Raw genomic sequence first — 15,437 nt, 5'->3', positions numbered from 1 at the left:
TTATTTTCCCCAAACTGCACACAGCAAGCAGTACTGTAAAATATTATTACAATTTAAAATAACTATTTCCTATTTTAATATATTTTAAAATGTAATTTATTCCTGACTGCATTACTCCGGTCTTCAATGTCACATGATCCTTCAGAGATCATTCTAATATGCTGATTTGGCGCTCAAGAAACATTTCTGATTATTATGTTGACAACAGCTGCGCTGCTTAATATTTTAATGGAAACACATTTTTCTCAGGATTCTTTGATTAATAGAAGGTTCAAAAGAACAGCATTTATTTGAAATTCATTTTTTATACCATTGTAATTGTCTTTACAGTCACTTTTGATCAGTTTAATGTGTCCTTGCTGAATAAAAGTATTAATTTCCTTCAAAAAAATTTTAAAAAAATTCTCAGACCTCAAACTTTTGGACCATAGCATACATTTACAAACCACTCCCCCATAAACCAGGACATCTTGCCATATTAAAACAAAGGGTCCAAGGATCATCTTTGACCACCACACATTTGATTAAAAGTCACAATTTTCAAAAGACAACCTTAAAGTTTCCTCATAATGCTTATAGAAAAAATACTTTAAACTGTTCAAAATACTCATCCATATATTTACAAACCAAAAATCTTCACAACAGATGTCTTAAACCACGGCAGAGTTAATATATGCACAGTGGTCTCTCCAGAAAGGCCAACAAAGTCAGTTAAGATGGGGTAGTTCATCTCAAAGAAGCAAAGCCTCTTCTTTTAGGTCCTTATGTGCTCTGTACAGCTGCTACAGTATTTGAAACATCTGCAAAAACAAATATGAAAAAAAGTTCAGTCAATCATTCTGCAGCCCTATCCAATGCAATATCAACTGCTGCAAAGTTCACCACTCTGCAGTGGTGCTGGAGCAGAGTAGTTGTTCCACTGGAATAAGGTGGGTACAGCCCCTTTCTTCAGCAAGCGGCGCCCTTTAGGAGTCAATGGCTCTTTCACATCTTCACTCTTGAAATGACGACTGCAGACTCTTATATGGGAAGTGATGATTAAATCCTTGCGTTGAATGCTGCATATCCACTTTTTGCATCTTTCTTCGTCCATGGGGAAAGAGTGAAAGCTCAGCACAGAGTTGAACTTTGAGGAAGCCGAACACAATGGGACACAACAATGTTCGGCCGCACTGTCTGCCCGCCGTTGATATTTAAACTTTCTGGATGCCTTTACTACAAATGAGATATTGTGTATATTTATAACAGTACTTAGCTGTATACTTCAAAAATGAATCATTGTTGAATCTGATACATATACATATTGTATGATAACATACAAAACGACCAAATTTTGCTACAAGTTTGATCGCAACATATAATCATTGCTGTTAAAGGGATAGTTCACCCAAAAATGAAAATTAGCCCATTATTTACTCACCCTCAAGCCATCCTAGGCGTATATGTCTTCCTTCTTTCAGATGAATCCAATCGAAGTTATATTAAAAATTGACTTTGATCTTCCAAGCTGTTTAATGGCAGTCAGCGGGTGTTGCAGTGCATCAGTCCAAAAGAAGTGAAATAAAGCGCATCCATCCATAATAAAAAGTGCCTCACACGGCTCCGGGGGGTGAACAAAGGCCTCCTGTAGCGAATTGATGCGTTTTTGTAAGAACTATATCCATATTCAAAACGTAATAATCCCTTTAATGTAGCTTGCGCCAACAGTTGTACACGGAAGCAGCTCCGGGCTTATTGACGTATGAGGTCGACGTTGCGCATGCGCCGGTGAGTTTTGTGAAAACCAATGTTTGGGCGAACTAACCCTTTAATAGTGTTCACCGTCTGTTTGATTACATGTCATTAACTAACTGCTTGATTGTTACCGTACATTTCTGCCATATGGACATCAACGTGAGATAGTCACCACTGATAAGCTATTACTAAATATAATGTAGAAACTTTAATTTTCTGTAAAGCTGCTTTGCAACGATTTGCATCGTGAAAAGCGCTATACAAAAAAAAGAGAAAAGAAAGAAAGATACGTAGGCTGCGTCCTGTGCATAGAGTCCACTGAATAATGCAGGTCTCAAATGTTGACCTTTGCTAAATAACAATTCACAAGCATTGAGCTTTAATGATGGACTGCTGCAAATATTGTGCTAAATACTGATGGTTGTTGAATGGACATATTTTGTTCTTTAACAGCTAATACCTTTCAAATGTCTGGGGTCGGTAAGATCTTTTAATGTTTTTGAAAGTCTCTTTTGCTCACCAAGGCTGCCTTAAAATATTAAATGTATATTCCTGTGATGGCAAAGCTGTACTTTCAGCAGCCATTACTCCAGTTTTCAGTGTCACATTATCCTTCAGAAATCATTCTAATATGCTGATTGGGGCTCAAGAAACATTTCAGGATTCTTTGATGAATCGAAAATTCACAAGAACAGCATTTAAAAAAATCTTCTGTAACATTATAAATATCTTGACTGTCACTTTTGAGCAATTTACTGCCTTCTTTCTGAATGAATGTATTAAAGGCCCCAATATACTTCAAGCGAAATCGAAGAATGAACTGATGTGACGTCATTTCGAACAAAATCCGGCCAAAACGAAGTTCGTTTTGGGAGTTCGAAACGGCTTGCCAAAGCAAACTTTCCGGAAAAGTTAGTTCCGGCTGCAAAACACCTTCATACTACCGTTGGTCTGTGACGATTACATCATAGGAGGTGTGCGCTGAGGCTCTGCCTTCTTTCACGCGGAACTCTTCTCTGGGTTCATTTCATCTGTGCGATGTCCGTGCAGTGGAGAGCCGCTTTATAGTAGCAAATTAAGTTTTGCTTTTGATGAAATGAGACACTGACACTGTTTTTCATGTTTAATACTGCTGCTTGCTTTTAAGCTATATATTGAATAAATTGCCATGTAAATACACATGACGTGACTTCACAGGAGTGCTAATTTGCAGAGCTCGTGCAAGCATAGGCTATGAACAGATGCTTTTTTTTTTTTTTTAAAAAATGCTTGCTGTTCTCTCCATTTTTGTTGTGTTTATTTTGTTACTGAGAGGAAAGCGCGCAGCACATATTTACATATTTATTTAAACGTCACTTTCATCAGAGTGGGCGGCGTCGGGATGTTCGAAAACAGTATACCGCTGCTCACGTATTTCGAACATCGTTTTACCCCTAAACGAAGAACGAAAAAGAACTTCGTTTTGAGTATATCAGGGCCTTATTAATGTATTAGCCTAATTTCTTAAAAAATAAAAATCTTACTGACCCCAAACTTTTGAACGTTATTGTAAGTGATCAAAATGCATCAAAGTGTGGAAAACAAGGCTATATGGCTAACCTGATATAAGTGGTTGTGTGTGAATCTGGCTCTCCTCTAGTGTCAGAAAGCAGGCTGGTTTAACAAGCTTCGATTCTGTGTTAGTTAGATCCACAGCTTCACTTGGGCCCTCAGTCTCACAGGTGAGTATATGGATGGGCCCTCGGCAGCCCTTCAAGTGGATCTGGATAGATTCCTAGAGCAGGACGTAAACATAAGTTCATATAACACCTATTACTACCTGCTATCAGATCAGATGAGTGTTCTTTAATCATGATTCAAATTAGGGGTGGGCAAGATGACCAAAAGGAACTGGAAAAGTCCTTTCCCTGTTGTCCCCTCACATCAAAAATCAACCAACTTATTTGTTTAGAACGGTTTGGGTCTTTTTCGCTTAGAAACAGTGCTTTATCTGTGCAGATTTCTCTCCCAATTCAGACGAGACATTTTTTTCCACTGGAGAAATCAATGTTTAAGGACTCATATTTTAGCCGGAAGCCACAGTTTGAAGTTAAAAACATCTCAAAGATAGATTTGTTTATTACAAACATGCAGCTTTTTATTTCACAGGAAATTAATTTGATGGACTGGAGTCCATGTGGATTACATGTGTATTACTGTGATGTTTTTATCAGCAGTTTGGGCTCAGACAAGAAAGCACTGGGTGAAGAGAGGGGAGCGTGACCGGCAAAGGACCTCGAGATGGGAATTGAACTCGGGTCGCCGTGAGCACAGGTGCGCTGTATGTTGGCGCACTAACCACAGGGCTATTGGCACCAACTAGGGGGAGTAATTTTTATTTTTGGAAGAACTATTCCTTCAATGGCAATCACAGCAGCAGGTGATATAATATAGTCTTCTGTCACTTTAAGACCTCATGCATGGATCCAATATATATATATATTGTCATACCGCCCAGCCCTAATTTAAATATTAAATTTTAAAATGACTCCTAAGGCTCAAAGCCTTTCAGCACGTCTCTCACACTTACTTCAGTGGGAGTGGGCACCTCTAGCTTTGTCTCTTCAGGGGCCCTTATAGCTATTATAGTCTGGTCCTTGAAAACGCCAATCTGACAGATGTCCTCATATGTGACATAAGCTGAGGTACAACTGTAGTTAAGACCAAAACAGCTGAAAGAACTACTATAACATTTGTTAGACATTATCACAGAAATATGAGAGGATATTCAGCATTGTCTTTGAGGTCGGTCAGGGCAAAAAGCTGTTGGGCACAGTCTTTGATGAGCCAGTCAAGGGCCTCCTCCGTTGACTTCAGATGAAGTAGGTCAGCTTTCGTCTTGGCACTCCATTGATTCCCGAAGTTGCTTGGTGCTGAATTCCTTGAACATACACAGAAAAATCACTGTGTAAATTGCATACTGCTATATGAAGACAATCAAACCTCTAGACTTGTTTCCAACTAATGTATTTCAATGGACAATTTTAATTTTTAAAAACTACAAAATCTTGTTGTGGAACTGTGGAAGTAACATTCGGTATAAACTTACATCCACTGGACCTTGTTTTTGGACATCTTTTTGATTAGCTGGATGCCGGTTAGGACGTTGGTGATGTCATACACCCGTCTCTTTCGTGTGCCCAGTTTTCGAGTAACCTCATTGAGGTCAAGGACTCCATTTGGTGCTGTGTGAAGCAGCTGCATGAAGCGTTTGGTCAGTCGTCCAAGAGCAACGTCAGAGCGATTCTGGGCTGGAATGAAAATTGGGACTAATCAAGGTAGTTTTTTTTTTTTTTACTTTGGTCAAATTACATTCATATTCTGTGCAGCAACACAAAAAGTGAATGAATTAAATTAATGAGAACATCCCATACCTTGTCTGGAGGATGCCACTGTTGCTTGATTCACATGATTGTTAATGTTGGGATTGATAATTAAACTAAAAGAAAGCATATTATATAATGAATGGGCAAAATAATCAATATTGTTTCAGCCATTTATGAAGTAGTCATTTAATGTAGTGTTACCTTTTAGTGTAACACTGTCCTTGGAATTTACTATTCATGCTATATGGACCATTATCTGCAAGACTGTGGTCTTCATCTTCTTCTTCCTCATAATCCTCAAACTCTACATCATAAAGATCCTCTTCTGCAGCAACTTCACCCTTTCAAGACAAAATTCAAGTTAATAACACTTGATAATCCATAGCATTACCCAACGTATTTGATCACAAAATCGTCCCAGCTATTTGAGCACATGTATTTTATTTCTTGATAACTCAATTAAAGATGCATGAATTTTACATTTACATTTAGCAGACGCTTTTATCCAAAGCGACTTACAAATGTGGACAATGGAAGCAATCAAAATCAACAAAAGAGCAATGATATGCAAGTGCTACAAGAAGTCTCAGTTAGCTTAATGCAGTATACGTATACAGTATAAGGTTTTTTTTTATTATTATATCATAAATAAAAATAAAACAGATAGAATAGAAAAAGAATAGCGCAAGCTAGTGTTAAGAGGCCTTTTTTGCTTTTGTTAATTGTATAATAAAAAAGAAACAAATAGAATACAAAAAGATTAGAAAAGCTAGTGTTTTTTTTTTAAGAAAACAAGCAGTAAATGAATAGTGCGCAAGTCTAAAAGGGACAAGTTTTTTTTTTAAAGAATAGAATTAGAATAGAGTGTGCTAGAGTTAGAAGGTCAAAAAAGATGGAAGAGATGTGTTTTAGCCGATTCTTGAAGATGGCTAAGGACTGGATTGAGATGGAATTTAAAATTTATTTTTAAAATTGTATTATTTAATTTTTAAAATGCAAATTTTGAATTTTATTTTTATTAATTTTATATAATTAACTATTTCTGGTTACAGCTGTACAAATATAGAGTTAATATGGAGCTCGAATGGTAGTAAGGCCCAAATAAAAGCTTTAAACTAGGGCTGCACGATTAATCGAATGCGATTGTCATGCACATTTTGTTAGTAAAGCCGGTTCTGTAATCAACAGTAAATCATCATCACGTGCTCATCACGTGCTTTCAGATGGAGCAGAATTTACTACACATAGCCGTAGTTCACTGACAAGTTACGCAAAAAATAAAAAATAAAAAAAATAAATCGCAGACATTTTTATTGCGCGATTATGAAATCAAAGAAATCGTTCGCGATAATGACAGCTGTTTGCATAGCTTCTCAGTGAACTACGGCTCTGTGAAGTAAATGTTGCTCCATCTGAAAGCATGTATAATCCTTGAAAGATCACCTTTTTTATGTATGAAATTTCACAAAGCAGTTTTTTCATCTGCAGCAAGAGCAAGTTCTGCCCTTTTCTTCTTTACCTTGCCATAGAATATGGCCATGCTCACTAATGTAATGTTACCTGTATTCATATTTAATCAAAAGTAAAATTGCCATTTCAATTTGATTATATCCATAATACAAATACCATTAACATACGACTAATCAACATTATTTCACTAGTATTAATGTTGTTATTGTTACAGCTTAACAAATTGCAGCTGACCTTGCTAGCTAGCTAAACTATTGTAATAATGTCATTCCACTATTGCACAGTGTTGCCGCTTGGCAACACAAACATTTGAATGATTTACCAAAAACGAATTTTATAAAAACTTTTTTGAGAGGTGAATATGTCATCATAACATCATAACAGTGATGTTTTAGATTTTTTTGTAGAAGTGACACGGACTGGTCCTTGTTTGTTACTGACGTTTTAGTTTGCTTTCAGCAACTACCGACAAGAGACTGCAGTCTGTCAGAAATCTCGCCACAGAAAAAAACTGCATGTCATGTGACTTAATCAAAGCACATCATTGGCTAAACTAAGGTCTTCTCTTTCCAACAAAAAAAACGAGAATGTTCTCTTAAAGAGACAGTGGCAAGGAAATGAACACAAAGAGTATGTTGCCATATGGCTACACCATGCGGTAGAGGGTTAATATTAATTTTATCACACAATTTTTGATAAAAAGTAATGTTAATCCAAGAATAAATGCATATGTATTTATTTATTTTTACTTTTACACTTAATGTATTAATACTTTGAAATATACCATTTTAATGTTGTTGTTTTTTTATTCAGAATGAATTTCAATGTTCACAAATAGGATCACGTTGGGTCATGATTTATACGAGGCAGAACATCTTAATACATTAATAATAAACCATTTAACTATTATAAGGCCAAAATATGGTAGTTGCATCTGTATTATGTTTTATGGATCTTTGATCAGTGCATTTTGGATGGTGTAAATAGACAACTCCTGACCCATCAAACTCAAAAGTAATATATAATCACAAATGTTACCAGTAAAATTAAATGAGTTAAAAGCTCTAATAAAAAAACTACCTATGTAAAAAATACTGAATGACTTCCTTATATATAGATAACTGGTTGTCGGAGTATGTATTGCATTGCACCCTTCCAACCTCCTCAACAGGGTCCGAGTGCTCGTCCTGCTCATCACACGAGCTCCAGCCGGCGACCGGTCCCTCTAATGGAGGCATAATAGGGATCGCGTCCGGGCTGATGCCGTTCGGCGTGATGTGATGGCTCAGGAAATGATCCTCGCATATCTGATGCTGATCTGTGATTTCGAGCTGAGTCTCCCGTAAAGCGGCCAGCCACACTTTCACTCGGGCCTTGTCTTTGGGGAACCTGAAAAACCTCTTGTACGTACGGCTCGATTGCTCGCCCGGTCTGAGATCACCGTGGTTTATGCATCCTTGGACCACACACTTCGCCATCGTCGCAACACTCTGTCAGATTATATCGCTACATTCAATCAGATCAACGTGCAAATGCAAAGTTACATACATCACGAGAAAAAAAGCCAAAACATGATGTCACGTGATCACGTCCGACCAATCAAATTATTTGATTTTCTGCTTCATGTTCTCTCTATCGGATAAGCGCACCTAGTGACATCTAGTGGAATGGAGAAGTAATTTATTTTATACTAAATGTCTCCCAAAGCCACATGACAATAAATTACGAATTAGCGGTGCAAACAAAGTCACTAAGCTGTAACTAGACTTGATGGTTATAATATTAGCAAACTGAGGTAACCAGTTACACGGTTTTAAAAAATATATTGCTAATGCTTACAAGCTGTTAGCTGCGGTGATTTACAACCATAGATATGTATACATATACATACCTATGTTTACAACAACTACACAACTTTACACATCACGTTACTTCTAATTATTGAAATCATTATGTTCAGTATTTGGTAGTTAGCAAATGTAAAAAAAAAAAAAAAAACAGGATCAAGACTTACAGTGCACAGTTCACGTTTTCGGTGAGCAGCATCTGACGGATCCGTGACCATCAGGTTTCCTGCCTGTGGCCGAACTACAGGCTGACGGCGGACTCGATGAAGGTGCTGTGTGCACCGAAGGAACAGCACCAGCTCTGAGTCTCACTTGGTTCTTGCTTCGGCATCCCATGTTGAACTCCATCATATCGCCGGGATGACAATCCTCCGGTCTAAAGTGAACGCTACACACCACCGCATTTTTCGAAGCAGATGCAGAAGTGAAGTCCCGTCTCTTCACCTGCACAAAACGCACCCATGCACGGAAGATAGCACCCTTTTTCTTGTTAGGAAACCTGTGGACTCGATTTCCTGACAGGCTGGAGTTTGTGCAGCCTCCACAAACACAATAATTTACCATGACGATGATAAATTGAAATACAAAACCTACCGAAAACACACTTACTGAAGACCAGCCTACTCTCTCTGCACTCACTGACACTGAGCCGAAACAGAGCGCGGCAAACGACTCCCTCTCGTGACGTAAAATGACACGATGTTTAAAAATAAAAAGCCGATTTTGAGAACTGTCAAAGAAACTCACTTTTTCTACTAAATTTGAGCACTAATGTCTTGTAAAACATTTTAAATCCTGCATTAACTTTTCATACGGTATTTTCATGCAAGGTTATATATTAATTTTGTAAAAAAATAACCTGCAATATGACTTTAAACCACTTTCCGTTCCGTTTTTTTTCGTAGATGTATAATTATTTAATATAAGAGTGTGCTAGCGATTTACCGACTCGTTAAACTGTTTGCATTCTAACGAAATAGCAGAAATGTTGCAAATTACACGCACTGGATATGCTTATGACTTGATTATATCAACTCCTACGAAGCAGTTTGTTTTAATAAAAATGTATTAATCAAAACATTACAAAAAAAACGTTAAGCCTAAATAGGTGAATAATTTTGGTTGCATTGTAAATGTAAATATTAATGTAATTATAAAAATAAATAATACTTTAATGCATAGTACTCAATAACAGCTTTTATAGGCTGTTTTTCTATTTTTATGACATTTCAGATAGCCACGAAATGACGGAGCAGAAGAGAAGACGTGAAACAAAAAACAAAAATGTCGGAACTGGTCGAAAGTTTTGCGGAAATGAGTCAGACTCCCCATCAAAGTAAAGTCTGGCACAGTTACCAACGTCTGGCCTTTCAGCCAATCAGTTCGGCCGAACGCCAAGTTACGTAATTAATATTCATGAGCGAAGCCTTCACTGTAGTAGGATTTGTAAATCCGGTTGTTTGGCGAACTGTGGGGTGTTGTACTGCCGTTTTTTTACCAGCAGTGGACAGCAGCAAGCAGCAACAGTCTCTCCAGAGGTGTATGTGGATGTATGTGGGATTGAATCCGGGCGAACTGGGCTGCCACAGTCATAGAGAACAGCACAGAACTGATACAATAGCGAAACATGGCTACTGAGACGATATCAGCCTGCACCGGATCCGACTTACTACAGCCAATAAGCGAGATAACCAACCTTCCGTTAGATCAGGTAACGTTACATTTCTGCTATTTGTATTTTGTGAAATGAGTACTGGAGGCACAAAACCCTCATCACAGCTTTCATTGGCATGCAGGTCCTTCTACAAATCCTTTACAGGCTGTGCACGAAACCATTTGGTAAGGACAATGAAAACGTTGGATTTTTAATGTTTCCTCCCGAAATTCATGACGTCTGCCTGAGCAATCGCATATTTCCGTCGGATGGAGTTGATTGTGTGATCGTGAAATGTGTCATTTGCGTGATGAAATGGATGGTGAACTGCTCGAGGATTTGCAAATGTGGACATTAGCGAATTTAATTCATATTCAACATAGATTAATGCAGGCATAGATCGCATAATACAACGGAGAAAACAGTAGTCATTGTCAGGCACTTTTTGGAAACGTCACGATGTCGTGCTACCCCAGGGAGTCTTTTTAAAGGTGTTTTTTTTTTGTGGTTATCATTTCTGTTTGCTCAAAGTTAACACGCATATATTGCACAGAATGTTTATATATGGGATGCTGCTCATAGCCTAGTGAGCTGTCTATGTAGACAGCATTTTGGGATGACCATGTCTAGATAGGCAGCTCGCTAGTTTTGGAGACACAGCTATGGCACTTTGTGTACCAGAGAGAATGGCAGCTTGGGTAATTGCCTTGTTTTGAGTCCGTGTTCTCTAAAAGATATGACAAACTAGAACAGCTTCAGTGAAATTGTATGGTCAATGATATGGTGTCATTTTCACCCAGGAAATACTGAAGCAATTTTAACAGGATACGTTGAGTGTTAGACTTTCTCTGCATTGATAAATATCATATCAAAACATTTCAGGTAAATTAAAGATTTATTATAATGATAGATTATGATAAATATAATGATATTAGGCCCATATTGCAAGAATTTACACCTGAAATCGTAAGTCTATTATTATTGATTTGTAAATAACTACTGTATTGTATAGCTATGTTTTAAGTGAGATGCCAAAGAAACCAAAAACCATGACCTAAGGTCAGGGACAGAGGCTTATGGAGTGTACATCATATTATGAAGATAGATGCTGCTGGTTCTAATTACCTTTCTCTGTGAAATATTTGACAATGGTAATTGATAGATGTTAATTAGAGCTTTTTGTTTAAAAGCATTTTAACCTTAACCTTTTACTCAGACCAAATGATTGACAAGATTTTATTGAAGTATGGACACAGGCCATAGTTTTATGCAATATCTAACTTTGTAAAAAATGTCTTTAACATATTGAAAGTGGTGATTGTGTGGATTGTTCAGACACTGATTTTGTGAAACCATGAAACAAACACCAAAATGGGCAAGAGTAGTTAATTATTACATTACATCGTTTGATTTCTGTATGTAAGCTTCTATATTGATTTAGTGCAGAGAGGAGTTTGGTAAAGACATTTGAAGAGATGGAGCCAACTGTGTATATGTTTTTATTGCAAACACTACCGTTAAAAAGTTTGGGGTCGGTGGGATTTTTAAAAATGTTTTTGAAAGATGTCTCTTATGCTCACCAAGGCTGCATTTGTTTGATTAATACATTAAAACAATAATATTGTGAAATATTACTACAGTTTAAAATAACTGTTTAATAATTTAATAGTTTAATAATTAGTTTTCTGTTTTAATATATTTCTGTGATTGCAAAGCTGAATTTTTGTAGCCAATACTCACATGATCCTTCAGAAATCATTCTAATATTCTGATTTGATGCTCCAGAAATATTTCTTATTATCATCAATGTTGAAAACAGTTTTTGTGGAAAACATTATTTGTTTTTCAGGATTCTTTGATGATTAGAAAATTCAGAAAAAAGCTTTTGAAATAGAACATTTTTTTGTAACATTTCAAATATATTTTCCGTCACTTTTGATCAATTCAATTCAATGTTGCTGAATAAAAGTCTTAATTTCTTAAAGAATCTTTTGAATGGTAGTGCATGTTCTATATACAGACACTTTAGATAAAGGTTTCATAGAAAAGTTAACTCCTCTAAGCTGTCCTGTTGATGGAGAGTAACACTAAAGTGAGAACAGACTGTAATGTGAGCAGTACTCGGCTAGCATTGCTCTGCCTCTGCCAGACATTGTACTCCTGTAACACTTGGGCCTAAAAGAGAGAAAGTCACTAATGCATTTTGTCTCTTGTGCAGTTTGTGGTTGGTTTGGATCAGACGGTTTCCCTCATTCCTACAACAGGATGACTTGTTCTGTTCTGTTTTGTACACATTACAGCCGCATTCATCAAATTACAGTGCATTTCATCAGTGTTGTTGTGAGGTCACAGCAGGTCAGCAGCTTCAGGGCTTTTAATATTCACGTCAAGAACATGCCATTTCACAACTGTGGATGGTTGGGTCAAAAGGTCAAAGCCTAAAGCAAAAATCTCTTTGGTAAAATGTTGTGACCTTAGGCTTCAGAACTGACATCTTTATGTATTATTATTGTTATTATTAACTGAACGCTGACATATTCATAGAAATAGCATGCAGAAATCTGGACTTTTAATGTGAATGGTTGTTTTGTTTTGTTGGTATCGGTCAAAATGTCCATACTGGTTTTCAGTTATCAGTTCAATTAGGCTATAGCATTAGATTTTATTTTTAGTGTAATTTTTTTTTTTTTTACCAAAATAATATAGAATTTTATATACAGCATTTGCCATTTATTGATTATCAGCCATAACATCAAAACAATTATAGGTATCGGCCAAAATTTCCATATCGGTGCATCCCTGGTGCATTTACTGTAGTGATCAGTTCAATTATAGCATTTCAAACTATTGATTTTATTTTTAGTGTAATTTTATTTGTATTATTTTTTTAACCAAAGTAATATAGAATTTTCTATACAGTATCTACCATTTATTGATTATCTGCTGACATCAAAATAATTATTGGTATTGGCCAAAATTTTCATAAATTTTCAACACAGATGCTGAGACCTTTAGGGTGCTTTCACACCTGGCCCGTTGTTTCGGAACCTGGCGCGTTTCCCCCCTTAGCTTGGTTCGTTTGGGCATATGTGAACATGGCAATCGCGGCCCGGCTCAACGCAAAAACAATCGGTCCGAGATCGCCTGAACAGGGTGGTCTCGGCTCGATTGAAAACTAACTTGCTCTTCTTTCTAGTATGTGCATTTTAAAAATGTTTTCCCGATGAATCCTGGACTCCTGCTCAAAATGATAAATTAATATAAGGACAGCTACAAAAAAAAAAAAAACAGCCTGCGAAGCTGTTGTCGTTCCATCCTGACGTATGACAGCCGTGACAGCTAAGTGGAATCCCAGAAAATAAACCGTGGAACTTTGACCAATGAGAGAACAGTTTACTCGCGCGTGACTTGTATTAACAAATTTGGTCCGTTTAGAAACTGCCGTGTGAAAGCGAACCACACCAAGAATAAAAAGCCACATTGTAATAATTTTAATCCCTGTTTCGGAACAAAGCAATCGATCTACAGGTGTGAAAGCACCCTTAGTGAATCAAGAAGTGACATTTTATGCTCTGCTTAACCATTTGACTGTGAGAGGTGTTGTTTTCTTGGGCTGAATGAACGGGTGAAGTGGAAGGCTGTATTCTTATCTAACAATGCCACAATACCTAACTTTTGCTTAACAAAGACCTCTATGTCTCATTAATGCAAATAACACCCGTGTGTATTCCGTGGGCCTCCAAATTCATTAGTCAGCTGTTGTGTACCTGATCTGTGGAGCATTGGCCTGTTTGATTGAGTTCAAGGCTTATGCTAATAAATCAGAAGTGCTGACCTCAGAGCATTTGCTCACTACACGTGTGACGTGTGGCTATATAGCAACTAACAACTTAAGTAAAACTAGTAGTTTTGAGTTGAATTTGATTTTGAATGTCTTGAGCCCTAATCTTGGTCTCCCACAGGAGGAGGAAGCCTCAGTGCTCTTGCTAATTGCTCAAGGACAGAACATTATTCCCATGGGCATCCTGGATGGAAACAATGGAGTCCAATAATTGATTTAAATCTGTGAGTTGAATTAGAGGTGGAATTGAATGTTATTTACATGTTGATGAAACAATAATTCACACTCTAAAAATAATCTCTTAACTCATTCTGGATGTTTAGGCTATTCAGTAAGTCATATGTTTCTTTGGATCCTAAGTTGGCATGATGCTCACTTGATTTGGAAACTGCTTGATTCTTTTTCTTCATTGAATGATGTGGAGCAGTGCGCTCTCTGAGTCTCTCACAAGAAGATACAGATTAATTTAGCACGTCTCCAGGGGATAAGAATCCGAGTGTGGAAGTGTTTTATAGACTGCACCTGTGGTTTGCTCTGTTACTCAGCATTTTCACTCATGTGCTGGAGAAAAACAAATCCTTAAATTGCCACATTGCTATTTTGTGGATTACATAACAAACAAGGCCTATCCAAGAATTATGTGTGCAGCCAAAGTTTGGCCTAAAAATCTTTTAACAGAGAGATATTTAAAAACTTCAAATACCTTTAAATCTAAATACAGACATGTCCAGAGAGTGTTTATTCTAAAGGTCTAAAGGTTTATTCTAGGTCTTTTTTAGGCATGTAAAAAGCTACACATTTTCAAAATCAGGCATTTACATGTTATCCATTCTTGCGTTCGTAAACAGCTAGACAGAGCACAGCAGAATGGAACATGTGTTTTCAAAAGTGGAATAATCATTATTAATTAAAAATATATCTGTTATGAGTCACTATTACAATTTTTTATTTTCTTTTATTAAATTATCCGTATCAGTTGATATTATTGGCTATTTAAATTTTTGTATAGAGATTATCTTTGCCATTATTTAATAATGCTCATTTGTTAAAGTTATTTTCAATAACATTTATTATTGTTCATTTTAATTATATTTTTAAACAAAATTTCATATATCTGTTATTTATCGCTTATTAGCATAACATCAAAATACTTTAATATTGTGCAATGTGCATCTCTAATGCATAAAGACCCAGAAAAGGACCTCACTAATCAACAAGTCATTTGTTAGATCACTACTCAGCCATTGTGACCCACTCCTAATTGTTTTATCTTTTAGTCCTTTAATGTTTAAAAGGGTCATATGATGCGATTAAAATTTTTCCTTTCTCTTTGGAGTGTTACAAGCTCTTGGTGGTTATTGAAAAAAATTATATCGCGATACATATTGATATTGAATTATTGTCCAGCCCTACAAAGAGATATTGTTTATGAAAGTTAAGAGTCAAGTGAAAAAGTGATGTGACATGTGGCCAAGTATGGTGACCCATACTCGGAATTAGTGCTCTGCATTTATCCCATCCAAAGT

At 36.7% G+C, this 15,437-nt stretch overlaps 2 protein-coding genes across 4 annotated transcripts in view; one reads left to right on the top strand and one right to left on the bottom strand.

The window, feature by feature from the left end:
* Positions 1-420: 420 nt before the first annotated feature.
* On the bottom strand, positions 421-8,656 carry LOC107668234 (transcription factor E2F6-like). 3 transcript variants are annotated; one of them, XM_016460040.1, is made up of 9 exons: positions 8,584-8,656; positions 7,730-8,059; positions 5,301-5,440; positions 5,148-5,212; positions 4,823-5,024; positions 4,502-4,654; positions 4,304-4,418; positions 3,334-3,508; positions 421-1,215 (listed from the first exon to the last, which is right to left on the bottom strand). In XM_016460040.1, the coding sequence occupies exons 1-9, from the start codon at positions 8,632-8,634 to the stop codon at positions 863-865; spliced, it is 1,584 nt and encodes a 527-aa protein (XP_016315526.1). In that variant the 5' UTR covers positions 8,635-8,656; the 3' UTR covers positions 421-862. The 3 variants fall into 3 exon arrangements, with proteins under 3 accessions (XP_016315526.1, XP_016315528.1, XP_016315527.1); XM_016460042.1 differs by having other exon boundaries at positions 421-800; XM_016460041.1 differs by lacking the exon at positions 8,584-8,656 and having other exon boundaries at positions 7,730-8,199.
* A 933-nt stretch (positions 8,657-9,589) lies between these two features.
* LOC107668249 (membrane-bound O-acyltransferase domain-containing protein 2-like) overlaps positions 9,590-15,437 on the top strand; it is a 32,679-nt gene continuing 26,831 nt past the window's right edge. Inside the window, exon 1 of the mRNA XM_016460064.1 lies at positions 9,590-10,127. Coding sequence (XP_016315550.1) covers positions 10,044-10,127 — 84 coding nt within the window. The 5' untranslated portion in view covers positions 9,590-10,043. The remainder of the gene's footprint in view (positions 10,128-15,437) is intronic.

This window comes from Sinocyclocheilus anshuiensis, unplaced genomic scaffold, assembly GCF_001515605.1.
Source record: "Sinocyclocheilus anshuiensis isolate Anshui unplaced genomic scaffold, SAMN03320099.WGS_v1.1 scaffold1341, whole genome shotgun sequence".
NCBI lineage: Eukaryota > Metazoa > Chordata > Actinopteri > Cypriniformes > Cyprinidae > Sinocyclocheilus > Sinocyclocheilus anshuiensis.
Note: the sequence above shows the minus strand (reverse complement) of the source record. Positions and strands in the feature narration are given on the sequence as shown.

Excerpts from the sequence above, each read along its gene's own strand:
- LOC107668234 (XM_016460040.1), bottom strand. The coding sequence starts at position 8,634 with ATGGTCACGGATCCGTCAGATGCTGCTCACCGAAAACGTGAACTGTGC. Across the intron at positions 4,655-4,822 it reads AAAAACAAGGTCCAGTGGAT|GAATTCAGCACCAAGCAACT; the intron begins GTAAGTTTATAC and ends TGTATGTTCAAG. Across the intron at positions 4,419-4,501 it reads GACCTCAAAGACAATGCTGA|CTCAGCTTATGTCACATATG; the intron begins ATATCCTCTCAT and ends CTACAGTTGTAC.